The sequence below is a fragment of the Solea solea genome, chromosome 16, assembly GCF_958295425.1.
Source record: "Solea solea chromosome 16, fSolSol10.1, whole genome shotgun sequence".
NCBI classification, from domain to species: Eukaryota; Metazoa; Chordata; class Actinopteri; order Pleuronectiformes; family Soleidae; genus Solea; species Solea solea.
The window spans coordinates 1,243,709-1,266,855 of NC_081149.1; the positions used below are offsets into that span (position 1 = coordinate 1,243,709).

The window sequence follows — 23,147 nt, forward strand, 5'->3', positions numbered from 1 at the left end:
GTGTCAGACAAGTATTAAACGAGTATCAGACGAGTTTTAGACGAGTATCAAACAAGTGTCAGATGAGTGTCAGACGAGTGTTAGACGAGTGTTAGACGAGTATTTGACGAGTGTCAGACGAGTGTCAGACGAGTATTAGACGAGTGTCAGACGAGTATCAGACGAGTGTCAGATGAGTGTCAGACGAGTGTCAGATGAGTGTCAGACAAGTATTAAACGAGTATCAGACGAGTGTCAGACGAGTGTCAGACAACTATTAAACGAGTATCAGACGAGTGTTAGACGAGTGTCAGACACGTGTTAGACGAGTGTCAGACGAGTGTCAGATGGGTGTCAGACAAGTATTCAACGAGTATCAGACGAGTATTAGACGAGTGTCAGACGAGTATTAGACGAGTGTCAGACGAGTATTAGACGAGTGTCAGACGAGTGTCAGACGAGTGTCAGATGGGTGTCAGACAAGTATTAAAACGAGTATCAGACGAGTATCAGACTAGTGTCAGACGAGTATCAGACTAGTGTCAGACGAGTATCAGACTAGTGTCAGACGAGTGTCAGACAAGTATTAAACGAGTGTCAGACGAGTGTCAGATGAGTGTCAGACGACTATTAAACGAGTATCAGACGAGTGTTAGACGAGTGTTAGACGAGTATTAGACGAGTGTCAGATGGGTGTCAGACGAGTGTCAGATGAGTGTCAGACGAGTATTAAACGAGTAGCAGATGAGTATTAGACGAGTGTCAGACAAGTGTCAGACGAGTAGCAGATGAGTATTAGACGAGTGTCAGACAAGTGTCAGACGAGTATCAGACGAGTGTCAGATAAGTGTCAGACGAGTGTCAGATGAGTGTCAGACAAGTATTAAACTAGTATCAGACGAGTGTCAGACGAGTATCAGACGAGTGTCAGACAAGTATTAAAGGAGTATCAGACGAGTGTCAGACGAGTATCAGACGAGTGTCAGACGAGTATCAGACGAGTGTCAGACGAGTATCAGACGAGTGTCAGACAAGTATTAAACGAGTATCAGACGAGTTTTAGACGAGTTTCAAACAAGTGTCAGATGAGTGTCAGACGAGTGTTAGACGAGTGTTAGACGAGTATTTGACGAGTGTCAGACGAGTGTCAGACGAGTATTAGACGAGTGTCAGACGAGTATCAGACGAGTGTCAGATGAGTGTCAGACGAGTGTCAGATGAGTGTCAGACAAGTATTAAACGAGTATCAGACGAGTGTCAGACGAGTATTAGACGAGTGTCAGACGAGTATCAGACGAGTGTCAGATGAGTGTCAGACGAGTGTCAGATGAGTGTCAGACAAGTATTAAACGAGTATCAGACGAGTGTCAGACGAGTGTCAGACGAGTGTCAGACGAGTGTCAGACAAGTATTAAACGAGTATCAGACGAGTTTTAGACGAGTATCAGACAAGTGTCAGACGAGTGTCAGACGAGTGTCAGACGAGTATTAGACGAGTGTCAGACGAGTATCAGACGAGTGTCAGACGAGTGTCAGACGAGTGTCAGATGGGTGTCAGACAAGTATTAAACGAGTATCAGACGAGTATCAGACTAGTGTCAGATGAGTGTCAGACAAGTATTAAACGAGTGTCAGACGAGTGTCAGATGTGTCAGACGACTATTAAACGAGTATCAGACGAGTGTTAGACGAGTGTCAGACACGTGTTAGACGAGTGTCAGACGAGTGTCAGATGGGTGTCAGACAAGTATTCAACGAGTATCAGACGAGTATTAGACGAGTGTCAGACGAGTATTAGACGAGTGTCAGACGAGTATTAGACGAGTGTCAGACGAGTGTCAGACGAGTGTCAGATGGGTGTCAGACAAGTATTAAACGAGTATCAGATGAGTGTCAGACGAGTGTCAGACGAGTATCAGACTAGTGTTAGACGAGTATTAGACGAGTGTCAGACGAGTATCAGACGAGTGTCAGATGAGTGTCAGACGAGTGTCAGATGAGTGTCAGACGAGTATTAAACGAGTAGCAGATGAGTATTAGACGAGTGTCAGACAAGTGTCAGACGAGTATCAGACGAGTGTCAGATAAGTGTCAGACGAGTGTCAGATGAGTGTCAGACAAGTATTAAACGAGTATCAGACAAGTATTAAACGAGTATCAGACGAGTTTTAGACGAGTATCAAACAAGTGTCAGACGAGTATTAGACGAGTGTCAGACGAGTATCAGACGAGTGTCAGATAAGTGTCAGACGACTATTAAACGAGTATCAGACGAGTGTTAGACGAGTGTCAGACACGTGTTAGACGAGTGTCAGACGAGTATCAGACGAGTGTCAGACAAGTATTAAACGAGTATCAGACGAGTTTTAGACGAGTATCAAACAAGTGTCAGATGAGTGTCAGACGAGTGTTAGACGAGTGTTAGACGAGTATTTGACGAGTGTCAGACGAGTGTCAGACAAGTATTAGACGAGTGTCAGACGAGTATCAGACGAGTGTCAGATGAGTGTCAGACGAGTGTCAGATGAGTGTCAGACAAGTATTAAACGAGTATCAGACGAGTGTCAGACGAGTATTAGACGAGTGTCAGACGAGTGTCAGATGAGTGTCAGACGAGTGTCAGACAAGTATTAAACGAGTATCAGACGAGTGTCAGACGAGTGTCAGACAAGTATTAAACGAGTATCAGACGAGTTTTAGACGAGTATCAGACAAGTGTCAGACGAGTGTCAGACGAGTATTAGACGAGTGTCAGACGAGTATCAGACGAGTGTCAGACGAGTGTCAGACGAGTGTCAGATGGGTGTCAGACAAGTATTAAACGAGTATCAGACTAGTGTCAGACAAGTATTAAACGAGTGTCAGACGAGTGTCAGATGAGTGTCAGACGACTATTAAACGAGTATCAGACGAGTGTTAGACGAGTGTCAGACACGTGTTAGACGAGTGTCAGATGGGTGTCAGACAAGTATTCAACGAGTATCAGACGAGTATTAGACGAGTGTCAGACGAGTATTAGACGAGTGTCAGACGAGTGTCAGACGAGTGTCAGATGGCTGTCAGACAAGTATTAAACGAGTATCAGACGAGTATCAGACTAGTGTCAGACGAGTGTCAGACAAGTATTAAACGAGTGTCAGACGAGTGTCAGATGAGTGTCAGACGACTATTAAACGAGTATCAGACGAGTGTTAGACGAGTGTCAGACACGTGTTAGACGAGTATCAGACGAGTGTTAGACGAGTATCAGACGAGTATCAGATGAGTGTCAGACGAGTATCAGACACGTGTTAGACGAGTATCAGACGAGTGTTAGACGAGTATCAGACGAGTGTCAGACGAGTGTCAGATGAGTATTAGACGAGTGTCAGACAAGTATCAGACGAGTGGCAGATGAGTGTCAGACGAGTATCAGACGAGTGTCAGATGAGTGTCAGACGAGTGTCAGACGAGTATCAGACTAGTGTTAGACGAGTATTAGACGAGTGTCAGACGAGTATCAGACGAGTGTCAGATGAGTGTCAGACGAGTATTAAACGAGTAGCAGATGAGTATTAGACGAGTGTCAGACAAGTGTCAGACGAGTATCAGACGAGTGTCAGATAAGTGTCAGACGAGTGTCAGATGAGTGTCAGACAAGTATTAAACGAGTATCAGACAAGTATTAAACGAGTATCAGACGAGTTTTAGACGAGTATCAATCAAGTGTCAGATGAGTGTCAGACGAGTGTTAGACGAGTGTTAGACGAGTGTTAGACGAGTATTTGACGAGTATCAGACAAGTGTCAGATAAGTGTCAGACGAGTGTCAGACGAGTGTCAGATGAGTGTCAGACGAGTGTTAGACGAGTATTAGACGAGTGTCAGACGAGTATCAGACGAGTGTCAGATAAGTGTCAGACGAGTGTCAGATGAGTGTCAGACGAGTATTAAACGAGTATCAGACGAGTGTCAGACGAGTATCAGACGAGTGTCAGACAAGTATTAAACGAGTATCAGACGAGTTTTAGACGAGTATCAGACAAGTGTCAGATGAGTGTCAGACGAGTGTCAGACGAGTATTAGACGAGTGTCAGACGAGTATCAGACGAGTTTCAGACGAGTGTCAGATGGGTGTCAGACAAGTATTAAACGAGTATCAGACTAGTGTCAGACGAGTGTCAGACAAGTATTAAACGAGTATCAGACGAGTATTAGACGAGTGTCAGACGAGTATCAGACAAGTGTCAGATGAGTGTCAGACGAGTGTTAGACAAGTATCAGCCGAGTGTTAGATGAGTGTCAGACGAGTGGGGTTCTTTCTCAACCCCACCTCCTGATCTCACCACTCTACCAACAACAAATTCAACTCCTTCTCTATCCTCTTTCACCCCTCTATCTCATGATCAAGTTCTTTCCCTAATAACCTCTGCCCGCCCCACCTCCTGCCCCCTTGACCCTATCCCCTCTCACCTTCTTCAGTCAATTGCTTCTGATCTTATTCCTTTCCTCAGCCACCTCATTAACACATCTCTATCATCTGGTTGCTTTCCAGACTCTCTTAAAGAGGCCAGAGTGACCCCCCTCCTTAAAAAACCCACCCTTGACCGGTCTGAAGTAAATAACTACAGACCTGTCTCTCTTCTTCCTTTTCTCTCCAAAACTCTGGAGCGTGCTATCTTTAATCAACTCTCCTCCTACCTTCACCGGAACAACCTTCTTGATCCTCTTCAGTCTGGTTTTAAAGCAGGTCACTCGATCGAAACTGCACTTCTTGCTGTCACTGAGCAACTCCACACTGCCAGGGCTGCCTCTCTCTCCTCTGTACTCATCCTCTTGGACCTTTCTGCAGCGTTTGACAGTTAACCACCAGATCATTCAAGAACTAGGTGTCTCAGGCTCTGCACTTACCCTACTCTCGTCCTATCTTCAAAACCGAACATACAGAGTAACCTGGAGAGGATCCGTGTCTGAACCCTGTCCTCTAGCTACTGGGGTCCCTCAGGGTTCTGTCTTGGGCCCTCTCCTCTTCTCTCTATACACCAACTCTCTTGGTTCTGTTATTCTCTCTCATGGTTTTTCCACCCAACTCATTCTCTCTTTTCCAAGCTCAGACACACATGTAGCAAAACGGATCTCCGCTTGTCTGACCGACATCTCTCAGTGGATGTCTGACCATCACCTGAAACTCAGTCTCGACAAGACTGAGTTTCTTTTTCTCCCAGGAAAGGGCTCTCCCACCACTGACCTGACCATCACCCTCGACAACTCTGTGGTAACTCCTTCTCATACCGCAAGGAACCTGGGTGTGACACTTGATGACCATCTCTCCCTCACTGCCAACATTGCTGCAACAGCTCAATCTTGCAGATACATGTTGCACAACATCAGAAGGATACGGCCTCTCCTAACCCAGAAGGCGGCACAGGTTCTGGTCCAGGCTCTTGTGTCAGATGAGTGTCAGACGAGTATTAAACGAGTATCAGACGAGAGTTAGACGAGTGTCAGAAGAGTATCAGAGGAGTGTCAGATGAGTGTCAGATGAGTGTCAGACGAGCATTAAACCAGTATCAGACGAGTATCAAACGAGTATCAAACGAGTGTTAGACGAGTATCAGACGAGTATCAGACGAGTGTTAGACGAGTATCAGACGAGTGTTAGATGAGTGTCAGACGAGTATTAAACCAGTATCAGACGAGTGTTTGACGAGTATCAGACGAGTGTTAGACGAGTATAAGACGAGTGATGTTTTTCTGTCACCCAATCAGCTGACTGGGGTACCATTTTACTCTGGTACCTCGAGGGAAGGGTGCCATAAAAAGTTGGGGGCTGGTTATTGTGGTAAAAAAGAATAAGTAACAGTGTTACTTACAGTGTTTTTTACCACAAAAAATATTTTTTTACCTTTTTTAGCCCCCACCGAACTGAAGCTTTCCACTCTCTGAACTGTCCTCATGTCTTCCTTCACAACATCCATGAACCTTCTCTGTGCTCTTCTGCTTTTCCTCCTGCCTTGCAGCTCCATCTTCTACATCCTTTGCCCAGTATAATCACTCTCTCTGCTGCACGTGAGCAAACCATCTCAACCTTGACTCTCTGACTTTATCTCTAAACCTGAGCTGTCAATTATGTAATTATCTCAAATATGAACCTGTCTCACTGTCATACATGATGGCAGCTCTCATCACCTATCTCAAATGTCACCTGTCTCACTGTCATACATGATGGCAGCTCTCATCACCTATCTCAAATATGTCACCTGTCTCACTGTCATACATGATGGCAGCTTTCATCACCTGTCTCACTGTCATACATGACGGCAGCTCTCATCACCTGTCTCACTGTCATATATGACGGCAGCTCTCACCCCCCGTCTCACTGTCATACATGACGACAGCTCTCATTGCCTGTCTCACTGTCATACATGACAGCAGCTCTAATCACCTGTCTCACTGTCATACATGACGGCAGCTCTCAGCTCCTGTCTCACTTCTCAGCATCAGTACCCACACACACACACACACACACGACCACATGTGTGTGCTCGGTGAAACAGGAAGTGGACACAAACAAAGTAACCACCATTCACTCTGTTTACCATCAGACCACTGGTAGCCAGCTCAGGCAGGGTCATGGAGGCCGGGGTGGTGAGGCGGTTTCGTGCTCGCGTCAGCTGCAGCATCACTGCATCCATTAGCTACAGCAGCAAAAACATCAGGTTAGTAACAGAGAGAGGTCTGGACCCAGCTGCCCTGAGGTGGGACTGACCTTATTGACCTCGGCCCCCGTCTGGAAGTGGTAGGTGTCGTCACGGCTGGTGAGCAGCTGCAGAGCCTGGTTCACATGGTTCCTGGCATCCTGGATCTGGACAAGACCAGAGGGAGGTGAGACAGTAATGAGTGAGTGTGTTTAATGAACTCTCTTCACTCTTCACTCCTTGTACGGCCTGGTCATGTTTATCATTTTGTCTTCATGTTAACAGATGAGTGTGTTCACACTGCACACGCTTCACGTTCATCTGCTTCACAGTTTCAGCATCTCGCCCCAGGATGCACCTTATTATCGGCACAATGTCGCTTTTCAGCAAATATTAGCTTTAAAATGTATTCCCTTACATACAACTGTAGGCTAAATAAGCAGCTACCTCCAACATCTGCCTGCGTGTTCATGATGGGCTGTATTGGCTGTCTGACCCTAACATTAGAAAGTGTTTGACCTGCCACACCAAACCACAGCATGCTATCAATTATTAACACCCCACAAAACGTGAACAATGTGCAAACAATAGGTTTCTCTCTCTGTCCATGGATTCATTCGTCAGTGATCCACCTGATAAAGAGAGAATGAATGAATGATATATGTAGAAACACTGACCTGCTGAAGCTTCCACTGCTTGTCCTCTCTGAACTGAAAATGCAGCACTTGGCTACTTTTGGCAACCTTCAGGTTTATGTCCTGTTGAGAAAAACAAATCATTAAGGTACACATTGAGCTTCAATCACACTTTAATGTAAATAGAAAGGCTGAACTAGTCAAACTCACCGCTTGAGTCAAAGCCTCTCCCTGTAGAGTCAGCACACCCTTCACTTGATCCATGCTGCAAAACAACAGTACATTAGACAGCATAGAAATGCTCACATCTGACTTCAGGTTTTTAGAGATAATAATCAGCCTTGTTTCATTTACTGCCACATTATGAACAATGGTTACAATCTTATTTCAACCATTATCATCTACAATTGAATGCTTTGATTCATTCAAGCTTCTCCCACTCTTAACACCATGGTTTAAATATCAAACACAGAACTTAGTTGACTTTATTTAGTCCTTGGCTTCATCATCTGTGATGTCATATTATGCACGTAGGGGGTGTGGCCTGCCTGTGATTGATGCTCACCTGTATTTGCATCAAATCTGATGGTTTTAGCCAAAGCTTATGCTGCAAGATATGATTTATGTTCCCACACTTCACTTTTGAAAACCTCCATCAAACACATCTGAAAAACATATCTGAAGCCAATTCTCATCTCATGTGGTCACTGGAGACATACATGAGGCTCCGCCTCCCCTGTCATCATGACAAGTAAAATACTAACAATGGTAAAGGAAATTAATTTGTCCACTTGACTGTTCTATAAATCAGTTTTCTGTATGATTTCAACATTTCTTTGGTCAAAATCTCTGAATTTACACATTTCCTGTTCAAATACATGAGACAGCGGTGAGGTGAGGCGGCGATGAGCTGAGCTCCACTGTGCCGCACACACTGACTGAAGCAGGAGTTGGCTCATGTCCACTCTTTGTTTGATTATACATATACTAATATCTAATATCTAATATATTTAATGAATGTGTGAGACCTATTTAAAATGCACAGGGTGAGGCAGAAAGTATAGGGGGCAGTGCTGAGCCCCATAGGCACAATGGGTAACAGGTCTAGGGACAGATTTTGAAAGCAGGTCTGAATGGAGCCTCAGTGGACTTTGAAAAGGACTCCTGAGACTGTGGCTCATATCACTGAGCAAACACAGGGGGCGCTGTGCCCTCTTACTCATTAAACCATTGTTTTTCTGTACAAATATAAAATTGATGGCAGTAAACAATATTCCTGTTAGAAATCTCATGATAATAGCACAAGCTGTGTTCATCTGTCCATGTCACATGATGATATATTCAAATCCATACACATCCTTATATAGAGGATCATGACTCTAATCATAACTGTAGAGGGAGGGGAAACAATAACATGAGGAAGCCTTTTCACCTCAAATGTTCGAAAGCACCGTCACCTCCCTCAAACTCTTATTATGATTATAAGAACTATGATTATTAGTTATTGCAGTTGAGCTAGCATGTGAGAGTGACCACAACAGCACCTTTGGTTTTTAACATTTCAACATTGCTTTAAGTTGTAGATGTGTTGCAGCCATGGTGCGACTGAGTCTACAATGATCTTGTACCTGACTTCTCTGCAGCCACTTTGCTAAAGACGAGCTCTAACAGACAGCACGTCTGCGCCACTCTGACGTGAAATGCTTAGAGATTGAAGTGAAGTCTTACGTTGAGCTGCCGAGGATGAAGTTCTCCTGTCTGAGCTGACTCTCCAGGCCTGGAGTGGGCATTGAGAAGCGTCTGGAGGCCTCCTGCTGACAACAGCACATTTAGAAATCAGCATGAATCCATAACATACATGCATGGTAAACTATTACAGAGAAAAAACTCACTTTCATTGTGCACACTTGCACTGAATCTTTCTCATCTAGAAGCCAATTGAAAACCTTTTAAACAAAACATATTTATATACATTTGCTTGTATTTATCAGCACATATAGACATGGTTTTGTTGTGTGTATTTTTAGTAGCAGCTACATCTCTATATATATGTAAGACAAAGACATGTACAGCACTAATGAGAATCTGTGTTTGACCCAATATCACATGTGTACATTATTATTATTGTTATGTTGTATGAAGACGCCATCATTCCAACACAAACGCCAATGAGAAGAAAAACAACAACAACGATACTTTTGCACAGTTCTGTATAAAGAGAGGCAACACCCACATAAAGCATTGATACCAAGATGGCGCGGGTGAGTCCAGATGCCGTCGCGACTGCTCCCCTGAGAGAGTGTGCTTTTTTTTTTGACTTTCAACTTTTCTCTTGTGACAACGTAACGATAGTCTATGACCGCAGTTTACTTGTGTCTTGAGTGTCGCAGGGACATCTCCACTCAAGATTTTAGGATTTAAACACTCCTGCTCTACCTGGCTGAAGGAGATCCTACGGGACGCAGCCCCAAACAATGGACCCTCACCCTCACCTCCGCGGAAACGCAGGAAAAAACATCGGGGGAAAAGGGCCGTAATCCGCAACAGACTGCAAGCGGGTGCACCTTCTTTAGATCATCTCATCGGCTCTGTTACATAAAAACCTGATCCAACCATTCAATTCAAAGCAATTCTAACACTAACTAAATTGTAGATGACAGGGAGGAAAGAAGAAGAGACAATTGAGGGCAATTTGAAGTCACCAGTCATGAGAAACAATGTGAGAAGAACACGCAGCAGATCAACAGAGACTTGTCATTTGTACAGGTGTAGAGTCGAGCTCCATCATAGTGTGAGATGGGACAGAAAGGCTCTCAGCAAGACTGTCACCACTGCAGGACATCTTTGACTCAAGGAGGGCAGAAAACATCATAGGAGGAGCCCACACTGTTCATACGCTACAGAAGTGTGAAAGCAAGGACGACAAGACTCCAAGACTCAGACCATCAGGCCATCAGGCCATCAGGACCATCAACCTTTGCACCTTTGTCCTAAATCCTGCATCTCACATGTACAGTATTTGCACAAATAAGCTGATGTACATCATCATTTATTTAGGCCTCACTTAAGGTTTATTGCTCAGTGTACTGCGCATATGTTAAATAAATCTCTTCAATCTTCAAGAAGCCTGCAGCCCCTCGCTAATTCTCTGCCTAATAATGATGGAAGATGCTGGAGCTGAAGACGTGGCCTGTCATGAGAGACACCTCCAGCCTCAGTATGAATCACCTACATTAAAAAGACCCGCTGTATTTCTGTATTCTTTCTTTAATGAGTTGCATTTCTTCATTTGTAGTGTATTTCTGAACGTGGTTGTGCTGCAGCTGTTTATCTCATTGTATCTTGTCATTTTGTCCTTCAAAGTTCATGCTGAGCCACAGTGGACAGTTTTAGATCAGTCAACATATCATCACGTGGACTAGTCCTTTAAGAACCATCATTTCAACCACATGAACATGAGCTGTAGACCACTTACCTTCAGGACATCTTGCAGCTGCTTGAGGACAGAATGCACTTCTTCCTTCAGCAGCCAGTTGAACTCCTCTTCCTGACAAAAAATCAAGAAAGATACATGAGATAAGACAGTGTTTCCCAACCCTGGTCCTTGGGGAACACTACCCTGCTCCAACACACCTGATTCAGATGAACAGCTCGATATCAGGCTTCGGCAGAGCTTGGTGATGAGCTGACCATTTGAATCAGGTGTATTGGAGCAGGGCAACAATACATGTACACATAAGAAACTGGGTTACTGGCGCAAGGCTTACGCTACGTTACGCGTCATAAACCGAACGGTACACACGTGTCCTGAACCGTGACAAGTGTACTGAACGAGACAGATCTTTTAAATAAACCGTTCAGCCTCTAATACACACACACACACACACTTTATTCCATAGCTTTATGTCTTTTATGAGGTTGTCATTTGAACCCTGCACTTTCAGTCATGTGGTCACACAGCTACAGATGTCAGTGTTAAAGCTAAAGGAAAAGCAGTCCACACTACATAATGCCTGTCCATATGACATTTTCTAATACTTTATATTACAGTAGATTTGAGTCATGTTTAATAAATATTACATACTATAAGCACATCTTGATATAAATACCCTGATGAACCAATTGGCTATAATGTCGAAATGAAAGAATGAAGGTGATTCTGTGAACATTAATAAAACACAAAGGAACAACACGCAGACCAAAACTCTGGATTTAAGGAAGAAGTAAACATGTGAGGTAGAAGAGGTAAAAACGTGAGGAAGAAAAGGTAAACATGTGGAAGAAGAAGTAAACGTGAGGAAGAAGAGGTAAAAACGTGAGGAAGAAGAGGTAAACACGTGAGGAAAAAGAGGTGAACGTGAGGAAGAAGAGGAAAAACGTGAGGAAGAGGAGGTAAAAAAATGAGGAAGAAGAGTTAAAACGTGAGGAAGAATATGTAAAAACATGAGGAAGAATATGTAAAAGTGAGGAAGAAGAGGTAAACATGTCAGGAAGAAGAGGTAAACACGTGAGAAAGAACATGTAAAAACATGAGGAAGAAGAGGTCAACATGTGAGGAAGGAGAGGTAGAAACATGAGGAAGAAGAGGTAAAAACATAAGGGAAGAATATGTAAAAACATGAGAAATATGTGAAAAAACACGAGAAAGAATATGTAAAAACACGAGGAAGAATAGGTAAAACGTCAGGAAGAAGAGGTAAACGTGAGAAAGAAAAGGTAAAATATGAGGAAGAAGTGGTAAAAACATGAGGAAGAAGAGGTAAAAACATGAGGAAGAAGAGGTAAACATGTGAGGAAGAAGAGGTAAACGTGAGGAAGAAGAGGTAAAAACATGAGGAAGAAGGGGTAAACACATGAGGAGGAAGGGGTAAACGTGAGGAAGGAGAGGTAAAAACATGAGGAAGAAAAGGGAAACATGTGAGGAAGGAAAGGTAAAAAACATGAAGAAGAAGAGGTAAACGTCAGGAAGAAGTGGTAAAAACATGAGGAAGAAGAGGTAAACATGTGAGGAAGAATATGTAAAAACATGAGGAAGAATATTTAAAACATGAGGAAGAATGTGTAAAACCATGAGGAAGAATGTGTAAAAACATGAGGAAGAATGTGTAAAAACATGAGGAAGAATATTTAAAAACATGGGGAAGAATGTGAAAAAACATGAGGAAGAATATGTAAAACATGAGGAAGAAGAGGTAAACATGTGAGGAAGAAGAGGTAAACGTGAGGAAGAAGAGGTAAACATGTCAGGAAGAAGAGGTAAACACGTGAGGGAGAACATGTAAAAACATGAGGAAGAAGAGGTAAACATGTGAGGAAGGAGAGGTAAAAACATGAGGAAGGACTTCCGGTTAGCTGATGAGACGATAGGCAGCGAAAAACGGGAGCTCCCGGCCAAATTAAAAAAATACAAGGAAGAAACCCCATAGTTACAAGTAGAAGTGGGGAGAGTATAGGTCATGGAAAGATCACAAAGTACGAAAGGAAGAGAGAGAAAGACGAGGGTTGAAAAACAGTCGGGAAAGATGCAGGCCGATGTGGAGGATGAACAGGCACCCTCGGCTAACACCGCGCTAGCTGGCGACATTGAACAACCTGGCTGGGTGAACGCGTTGCAAGCTAGCTTGCAGAATGGCTTAGATAGCATGCAAGCTAAAATCGAGAGGGGACAGCACAGCATGGACGCCAAATTAGACCTTATTGGCAAGCATATGGAAGACAATCTCAAAGGAGTCCGTGAAAATGTGGGACAATTGAGGGAATATATGGACAAACTCGGGGAGGAGATGAAGCAAGGGCTGGACAGCGTAAGAGAGGACACGACTAGAAAATTCGAGACCGTGGACGTGGATATGCGGGCTCAAAAGAAAGACATTGAGATGCTAGAAGAGCGTACTGTTGATGTGGAGGAATGGAGCACCGAGATCCAGGAAATTCTCAAAGCCTCGTTGGAACAACAAAACAAACTCCGAGAGAAGGTATCTGAATTAGAAGGGAGATCAAGAAGAAATAATATCCGACTGTGGGGACTGAAGGAAGGGGTAGAAGGAGACTCTGTTACTGAATACGTGGATAAATTAATTCACAAAGAACTGGGATTGTCACAGGATATTAAGCTGGAGATTCAAAGAGCGCACAGAGCGTCAGCGCCGAAACCGCAGCCGAACAAACCCCCAAGAGCAATTATTGTTAACTTTTTAAGGTTTGATGTCAAGGAAAATGTTCTCAGAACGGCCTGGAAGACTCCGGTGGAAGTGGAGGGACGGAGAGTGACTTTTGACCATGACTACGCGGCAGAAGTGGCGACGAAACGGCGGAAATATGCGACGCTAAAGAAAATTCTCAAAGAGAAGGGGATTAAGTTTCAGTCACCAATGGACACACTGAGGGTTCACTGGAATGATGGAATCAAAGTGTACAACAGCGCCCAGGATGCGGCGAGGGCGATGCGACAGAGAGGATGGCAGGTGTCAGATCCGGGAGAAGAAGGACCTGCACCGCTGCAGAGGCTGGAGGCTGCGCGAAAGTGGACCAGAGTCGGAGACGGGAGATAAATGCGAGAGGACGACGGCGAGACATGAAGTTGAATGAACAGAACACAGGCACACAGTCAGATTGTTTTTGAAACTTGTTGTTTTAATTCCTGAGTTTCTTTTGGAAAGCCGCAGTCAGTAAGTACGAAACGAATTTATCTTAAGTTTCTCCAATTGAAAGAACGGTGATTTGTTATTTTTTGGCGAATGCGATATGTGTGGTACCTGTGTTTACTTTTATTTTTTATTATTATTACTGTCTTATCTTTCTCCTCTTTTCCTCACTAAAGATGAAGATTTAAAAGCTGAGGGTTAAAAGACTGTATAGAAACTGTACAAAACGCACCGGCCGGGAGCTCCGGAGTTTAATTTGAATGTTGGACAATTCTAGTGAGCTTGGGAGATCAACTGCAGGGGTGATCTTCGCCACTAGGGGGGGCCCTTTCAGTAGGAGAGGCTTTACCCCCCACCCGCCAGCAGGGAAAAGGGGGATAAACGTTATTCCCCCAAATGCCTTGGAAGGCCAGGTTTCTTTCTTTAATATTTGTTTGTTTAACTTAGCGGTTGCTATCATATTGTTGATTCTGTTTTGTGACATGTGGGGGACAGAGCGATACACTGAGGGAAAGTATGGTGCAACATAGAGGTATCAAAATGGTGTCGTTAAATGTTAATGGTATGAACAATCCGATTAAAAGGGGAAAGTTGATGACAAAATTTAGAAAGGAAGAGTTACAGGTTATTTTTCTACAAGAAACTCATTTATCAAAACAGGAACATGAAAAACTGAAGAGATTTGGATACAATAACACATTCTACAGTTCATTTAAGCAAACTAATAGGAGAGGGGTGGCTACACTAATTAGAAACTCAGTGAAATTTGAAATAAACAAAGAAATTTATGATAGTGAGGGGAGATACACGGTGGTAAAGGGGAAAATGGAAGGTCAAATGGTAACGTTAATTAATGTGTATGCACCACCAGACAGCGAGAAGGCATTTTTTGTGACATTATTCGATATCATAGCTCTGGAAGTGGAGGGAATTCTTGTCTGCGGGGGGGACTTTAATGTGGTGCTAAATTACGACTTGGACACGACGAGCACAAGGAGAACTAGGACACATATCTCTAGATACATAAACTTACAACTGAAGGAACTGGGACTCACAGACATATGGCGAGACATGCATACACTGGATAGGGACTTCACACATTATTCACATCCGCATTCAAATTATTCGAGGATTGATTATTTTTTTATGACAACAGGTGACAAACACAGAGTAGAAAGCTGTGAGATAGGGGTTACAGACTTGTCAGATCATAGTGCGATATACTTGACAGTGAATCTAATAAGTAGAAAGAGGAACACAGTCTGGAGGTTGAATGTTGGCATGTTGAATAATAAGGGATTAGTAGAGGAAATAAAGAGAGATATAATCAGATATAGGGAGGAAAATGATAATGGGGAGGTGGACCCAAATATCCTGTGGGACGCAATGAAGGCGGTGATAAGAGGGAAACTAATAGCGCAAACAGCACTCCTCAAAAGAACCAGGCTGGAACTCTACACCAATTTAACTGGGCAACTAAAGGAACTAGAAAGACAACATAAAAATACAAATGATCCGGAGTCACTTAAGAAAATCAAAGAGATAAGAGGGAAGATAAATACAATTTTATCAACAGAAGTGGAGAAGAAAATTAGATTTATGAAGCAGACATATTATGAAGGTGGATCCAAAGCAAATAGATTATTGGCCAGAAGGATTAGGGTGCAACAAACATTAAACACTGTACATAAGATCAGGAACCCCAAAACCAACAAGCTATTGAGAGAGCCGGAGGAAATAGAAGGGGCATTTGAGGACTACTACAGGACGTTGTATACACAACCAACCTCAACAGGGGAGGAGAGTATGAAGACTTTTCTAGAGGGGCTAGACTTGCCATCTATAGGAGAAGCACAGAATAGATTACTGAATTCAGATATTACGGAGAAAGAGATGGGGGAGGCAATTCGTAGAACAAAGAATGGTAAATCGCCAGGTGGTGACGGGTTTCCACCCGAATTCTATAAGACGTTTAGGCAGGAATTAAGTCCCTTACTGTTGGCATCACTAAGATACACAATGAAGGAGGGGAAAACACCCCCGTCTTGGAAAGAAGCCATCATAACTATAATCCCTAAAGACGGAAAAGATAAAGAACTGTGCAGTAGCTTTAGACCTATATCCATACTTAATGTTGACTATAAGATCTATACCTCAATAATTTCAAAAAGATTTGAGACATTCATGCCTGACATTATTGATGAAGACCAGACTGGCTTTATAGGAGGAAGACAGGCACAGGATAACATCAGGAAAACAATTCATATAGTGGATGCGATACAAAAGAGTGGGGAGGGTGCGATCTTAGTGAGCATGGACGCCGAAAAGGCATTTGATAGTGTGGGATGGACCTTTTTATATAATGTCTTAGAGAAATTTGGTTTTAATGAAAACTCTATTAAATGTATAAAGTCATTGTACCATGAACCAACAGCAAGAGTGAAGATCAACGGGAGTCTGACCAATCGGATTATGTTAGAGAGGTCAACTAGACAGGGATGTTGTCTATCACCGACACTCTTTGATATTTTCATTGAACCATTGGCCCAAGCAATTAGACAGAATCAGGACATCAAGGGAGTGCAGATAGGAGGTTCAGAATACAAGTTGGGCTTATTTGCCGATGATGTAATAGCATATATAGGACAACCAGACACAAGTTTCCCAATACTAATGGACTTATTGGAAGAATATGGTCACTACTCAGGGTATAAACTTAACGTGACAAAGACACAGATATTGGCTTTAAATTACACAGCATCAAAAAAGATCAAAGACAAATACGACCTTAGATGGGACTTGGACAAGATTAAATACTTAGGGGTGAATATCACAAGGGAGCTAGACAAAATGTATAATGCAAATTATATTCAGATTAATCAGAACATTAAGAGGGACTTGGGGAGGTGGTCAACACAGACACTGGATTTCAGCTCGAGGATCGAAATAGTTAAAATGAACATATTGCCAAGGCTATTATACCTATATCAGTCGTTACCCATACCTGTGCCACAAAACCAATTTATGGAGTGGGACAAATGGATGTCAAGGTTCATCTGGGGGGGGAAGAGACCCAGGGTCAAACTTGTGACACTACATCTACCCAAAGAGAGAGGAGGAATGGCTGTACCGAGTTTTAAAGATTATTATTATGCAGCGCAGGTCAGAGCCGTGGCGTGTTGGTGTAATATGGACTATATAGCCAAGTGGAAGGACATAGAAGTGAAGGGGGCAAATCACCAAATTCAACACCTAGTAGGAGATAAAGAATTATTTAGGACACAACAGAGTTTAATTGACCCAATCACTAAATTCACTTTAAATACATGGAACACAATAGTAAGGAGATACAAATTAGAGAAAGAGACAAAAGTCTTAAGATGGTTAATATATGATAACAAATTTTTGCCAGGGAGGGAAGATAAAGGCTTTGAGAGATGGGCACTAGGGGGTATCACAGCAATATGCAAGATGGTGGAAAAGGGGGAAATGCAGAGTTTTCAATATCTGAAAGACAAATTTAGTCTGGAAAGAGGTGATTACTTTAGATACTTACAAGTGAGGGATTACTTTATAAGGAAAATAAAAATAGAAAAGGCTACTGAGCAAAACGGGATAATTAAGGTAATGGTGGATGCATATAATGGGAAGAAGGGTAGAGTGATTTCAGACCTCTATCAAGCTATGTTGAAGAGTAGAGGGAATTCAACAATGTACATCAAAGAAAAGTGGGAACAGGAACTTGGGATTGAGTTGACTGAGGAAGAATGGTATAATGTTTTCAGGGTACAGCATTCAACTACTGGATCAAGGGTCTGGAGGGAGTTCGGGTGGAAAAATATTATTAGATACTTCATGACCCCAAAGACGAAAGGAAGGTTCGCCCCGGAACAGAATATGTGTTGGAGGCAATGTGGTCAGATGGATGCAGATCACGCACACATATTTTGGAAGTGCAGTAAGATAACTGAGTACTGGGAAGACGTAGGGGAAACTTTAAGGGTGATACTGGGTTATGGGATACCTATGATTTGCTCTGTGTTATATATGGGGAACCTTACACAGGGAAATGTACGGGATGGGGACGGTCATCTGATCAAGGCACTATTGGCAGCCAGCAAGAAAACCATAACTAGGGCTTGGTACAAAGCAGACCCGCCTACAAAAGAAATATGGCTGGGGGTAGTAGAAGAAATATTTGAAATGGAAAGACTCACACACATATTGAGACTTCAGGAAGGGAAATTTGAGTCAAGATGGGAAAAGTGGGTTGAGTATAGGGGAAAGCTGAGCGACACAACAAATTGGGAAGGTTAAAATCAGACTAAGATGTTGCACTAAAATTAAAGAAGGAAACACGCATGTCACCTTGTTGATTCTTACAATGGTTTGATTTGTATTTGTATTTTTTTATTTTTTATTTTCTTTATTGCATAAGTGTTTTTTTTATATAACATGTTTAAAAATGCCCTAATTTGTATGCAAAATTTTTCAATAAAAATTTGAGTGATAAAAAAAAACATGAGGAAGAAGAGGTAAAAACATGAGGAAGAATATGTAAAAACATGAGGAAGAAGATGTAAAAACATGAGGAAGAAGTGGTAAAAACATGAGGAAGAAGAGGTACACATGCGAGGAAAAAGAGGTAAAAACATAAGAAAGAAAAGGGATAAAACATGAGGATGAAGGGGTAAACGTGAGGAAGGAGAGGTAAAAACGTGAGGAAGACGAGGTAAACATGTGAGGAAGAAGAGGTAAACATGTGAGGAAGAATATGTAAAAACATGAGGAAGAATATTTAAAACATGAGGAAGAATGTGTAAAAACATGAGGAAGAATATGTAAAAACATGAGGAAGAATAGGTAAACATGTGAGGAAGAGGAGGTAAAAACATGAGGAAGAAGAGGTAAACATGTGAGGAAGAATGTGTAAAAACATGAGGAAGAATGTGTAAAAACATGAGGAAGAAGAGGCAAACATGTGAGGAAGAAGAGGTAAAAACATGAGGAAGAAGAGGCAAACATGTGAGGAAGAAGAGGCAAACATGTGAGGAAAATTAGGTAAAAACATGAGGAAGAAGAGGCAAACATGTGAGGAAGAAGAGGTAAAAACATGAGGAAGAAGAGGCAAACGTGAGGAAGAAGAGGTAAAAACATGAGGAAGAAGAGGTAAACATGTGAGGAAGAAGAGGTAAAAACATGAGGTAGAAGAGGTAAAAACTAGTGAGGAAGAAGAGGCAAACGTGTGAGGAAGAGGTAAAAACATGAGGAAGAAGAGGTAAAAACATGTGAGGAAGAAGAGGTAAAAACATGAGGAAGAAGAGGTAAAAACATGTGAGGAAGAAGAGGCAAACGTGTGAGGAAGAGGTAAAAACATGAGGAATTAGAGGTAAAAACATGAGGAAGAAGAGGCAAACATGTGAGGAAGAAGAGGCAAACTTGTGAGGAAGAGGTAAAAACATGAGGAAGAAGAGGTAAAAACATGAGGAAGAAGAGACAAAAACATGAGGAAGAAGAGGTAAACATGTGAGGAAAAATATGTAAAAACAGGAGGAAGAATATTTAAAACATGAGGAAGATGTGTAAAACCATGAGGAAGAATGTGTAAAAACATGAGGAAGAATGTGTAAAAACATGAGGAAGAATATTTAAAAACATGAGGAAGAATGTGAAAAAACATGAGGAAGAATATGTAAAACGTGAGGAAGAAGAGGTAGAAACATGAGGAAGAAGAGGTAAACATGTGAGGAAGAATATTTAAAACATGAGGAAGAGGTAAAAACATGAGAAAGAAGAGGTAAACATGTGAGGAAGAAGAGGTAAACGTGAGGAAGAAGAGGAAAAACATGAGGAAGAATATGTAAAAGTGAGGAAGAAGAGGTAAACATGTCAGGAAGAAGAGGCAAACGTGTGAGGAAGAGGTAAAACATGAGGAATTAGAGGTAAAAACATGAGGAAGAAGAGGTAAAAACATGAGGAAGAAGAGGCAAACATGTGAGGAAGAAGAGGCAAACATGTGAGGAAGAAGAGGCAAACGTGAGGAAGAAGAGGCAAACATGTGAGGAAGAAGAGGTAAAAACATGAGGAAGAAGAGGTAAAAACATGAGGAAGAAGAGGCAAACATGTGAGGAAGAAGAGGGAAAAACGTGAGGAAGAAGAGGGAAACATGTGAGGAAGAAGAGGCAAACGTGTGAGGAAGAGGTAAAAACATGAGGAAGAAGAGGTTAAAAACATGAGGAAGAAGAGGTTAAAAACATGAGGAAGAAGAGGCAAACGTGAGGAAGAAGAGGCAAACGTGTGAGGAAGAGGTAAAAACATGAGGAAGAAGAGGCAAACATGTGAGGAAGAAGAGGTAAAAACATGAGGAAGAAGAGGCAAACGTGTGAGGAAGAGGTAAAACATAAGGAATTAGAGGTAAATACATGAGGAAGAAGAGGTAAAAACATGTGAGGAAGAAGAGGCAAACGTGTGAAGAAGAGGTAAAAACATGAGGAAGAAGAGGCAAACGTGAGGAAGAAAAGGCAAACGTGTGAGGAAGAGGTAAAACATGAGGAATTAGAGGTAAAAACATGAGGAAGAAGAGGTAAAAACATGTGAGGAAGAAGAGGCAAACGTGTGAGGAAGAGGTAAAACATGAGGAATTAGAGGTAAAAACATGAGGAAGAAGAGGTAAAAACATGTGAGGAAGAAGAGGCAAACGTGTGAGGAAGAGGTAAAAACATGAGGAAGAAGAGGTAAACATGTGAGGAAGAAGAGGTAAACGTGAGGAAGAAGAGGAAAAACATGAGGAAGAATATGTAAAAGTGAGGAAGAAGAGGCAAACATGTCAGGAAGAAGAGGCAAACGTGTGAGGAAGAGGTAAAACATGAGGAATTAGAGGTAAAAACATGAGGAAGAAGAGGTAAAAACATGAGGAAGAAGAGGCAAACATGTGAGGAAGAAGAGGCAAACATGTGAGGAAGAAGAGGTAAAAACGTGAGGAAGAAGAGGCAAACATGTGAGGAAGAAGAGGCAAACGTGTGAGGAAGAGGTAAAACATGAGGAATTAGAGGTAAAAACATGAGGAAGAAGAGGTAAAAACATGAGGAAGAAGAGGTAAAAACATGAGGAAGAAGAGGCAAACATGTGAGGAAGAAGAGGCAAACATGTGAGGAAGAAGAGGCAAACGTGAGGAAGAAGAGGCAAACATGTGAGGAAGAAGAGGTAAAAACACGAGGAAGAAGAGGCAAACATGTGAGGAAGAAGAGGCAAACGTGAGGAAGAAGAGGTAAAAACCTGAGGAAGAAGAGGCAAACATGTGAGGAAGAAGAGGCAAACGTGTGAGGAAGAGGTAAAACATGAGGAATTAGAGGTAAAAACATGAGGAAGAAGAGGTAAAAACATGAGGAAGAAGAGGCAAACATGTGAGGAAGAAGAGGCAAACATGTGAGGAAGAAGAGGCAAACGTGAGGAAGAAGAGGCAAACATGTGAGGAAGAAGAGGTAAAAACATGAGGAAGAAGAGGTAAAAACATGAGGAAGAAGAGGCAAACATGTGAGGAAGAAGAGGCAAACGTGAGGAAGAAGAGGTAAAAACGTGAGGATGAAGAGGCAAACATGTGAGGAAGAAGAGGCAAACGTGTGAGGAAGAGGTAAAAACATGAGGAATTAGAGGTAAAAACATGAGGAAGAAGAGGCAAACGTGAGGAAGAAGAGGCAAACATGTGAGGAAGAAGAGGCAAACGTGTGAGGAAGAAGAGGTAAAAACATGAGGAAGAAGAGGTAAACACTTGTGGCATCTAATGTGAAATATAAATGTTACTTTGTTATAAGATGCCGGTGTAACGTCATTTCCTGTCCTTCCAAAGACAAATGTGTTCCCTGCTCTATAGAAAAGGAACATCTTGGTCATAGTAAGTGATGTCACTGTATATCTGTGTGAGAATGTGGTTCATGACATACTTGTGGCACCAGGCCCCCCGGTGCACGGTAGGTGCCCTTTTCATTTCCGTCCCTGTCCTTATAAATGTCTGTGCACGCCACTGCATTTAAAGCGAACACAGTTATTTGAATTGCAGTAAACAGTCGCATCTGATGAACGAACACACACACACACACACACACACACAAAATAAAATACTAGTCCTAAAACCAGGTCTTACGTCATCAACAGTCCCTTTACAGTTGTAAGGTCAGAAAACCATAGTGGTCCTCACGAGGATGTAAATACAAAGTCCACGCGCGGGCCTTTAATCGCCATCACTTAATGACTGACAGCGCGAGCCTGCGTTACAGCGCGCGGATGCTACTGGTCCGTCTATGCTAACAGCGGCAACACTGCGTCATATTGTGTCAAACGTGTTGTGTTTGTTGTTTTTCAGTGTTTTCAGTGTCTGCTCAGTGTCCCCCCCCCCCCGCCACAGACACACACACACACACACAGAGAGCAGCTTACCAGCACCGCTCTCTCCACCTGACTGGCAGCGGACATTTTCGGCAGCTCGGACAGAGACCTCTGCGGGTTTAACATTTGGCGCAGTTTACAGACGCAAACCGTAGAGAAAAACACGTCCCACTGCGTTTCTCCGCTCCTGTGAATGAACGAGTGTCACCACTGCCTAGCTTAGCGGAGGGTGTGTTGCCTTCAAGGACGGTGGGGAATCCTGCGAGCGCCCTTTAACACACAGTCATCGTGGAATACAGATTTTTGAAAAACGTGACAAATAATGTGATTGAAAGCAACGAGGCCGAAAGTCTTTTGATGAAAGAAAACTCAGTCTGAGACAGAATTGAACTGGGACTGATGCATTTACCTGTTCATTCAGACTTGAACCGCAGTGTTTTCAGTTTTTACACGACGCACTTGAATGCAGCATTAAGATGGTCACACGTTCACTATTAACGTGGCCCCGCCCACTTCTGAAGATGCGCTGGATTTGAGTGTCAGGGTCGTCCAAACTTTGATTTTAAAATATTATTTAAACTTTTATTCCTTCAGACCTTTTTTATTAACAGTTAAAGTTAGATTTATATGATTTCTTTGGTGAAGGCTTGTATCTGTCTGTCACGATAAGGTGTTTACATGTCTAAAATGTCAACATACCAAGGCCAAGTTTCTGTCCCAGTCCGTCCCTGACATTATAAAAAGCTGTGATAACCACTGATTTATCCACTGGATACACACCTGATGTGATCTATGAGTAAGTTGATTATAATGCAATGCTTATCATGGAAT

The 23,147-nt window shown here is 42.5% G+C and overlaps 1 protein-coding gene across 2 annotated transcripts in view; it reads right to left on the reverse strand.

Moving 5' to 3' along the window:
- Nucleotides 1-22,550, reverse strand: part of rogdi (rogdi atypical leucine zipper) — a 28,176-nt gene extending 5,626 nt beyond the window's left edge. The window contains exons 1-7 of one of the 2 annotated variants that reach the window (XM_058653793.1): nucleotides 22,368-22,550; nucleotides 10,766-10,837; nucleotides 9,019-9,101; nucleotides 7,501-7,555; nucleotides 7,333-7,413; nucleotides 6,727-6,822; nucleotides 6,557-6,655 (exon numbers count right to left, since the gene is read on the reverse strand). In XM_058653793.1, the coding sequence (XP_058509776.1) occupies nucleotides 6,557-6,655; nucleotides 6,727-6,822; nucleotides 7,333-7,413; nucleotides 7,501-7,555; nucleotides 9,019-9,101; nucleotides 10,766-10,837; nucleotides 22,368-22,442 (561 nt within the window). In that variant the 5' untranslated portion in view covers nucleotides 22,443-22,550. Of the gene's footprint in view, nucleotides 1-6,556; nucleotides 6,656-6,726; nucleotides 6,823-7,332; nucleotides 7,414-7,500; nucleotides 7,556-9,018; nucleotides 9,105-10,765; nucleotides 10,838-22,367 lie in introns of both variants that reach the window. The other variant, XM_058653792.1, reaches the window with a different exon arrangement.
- Nucleotides 22,551-23,147: the final 597 nt, after the last annotated feature.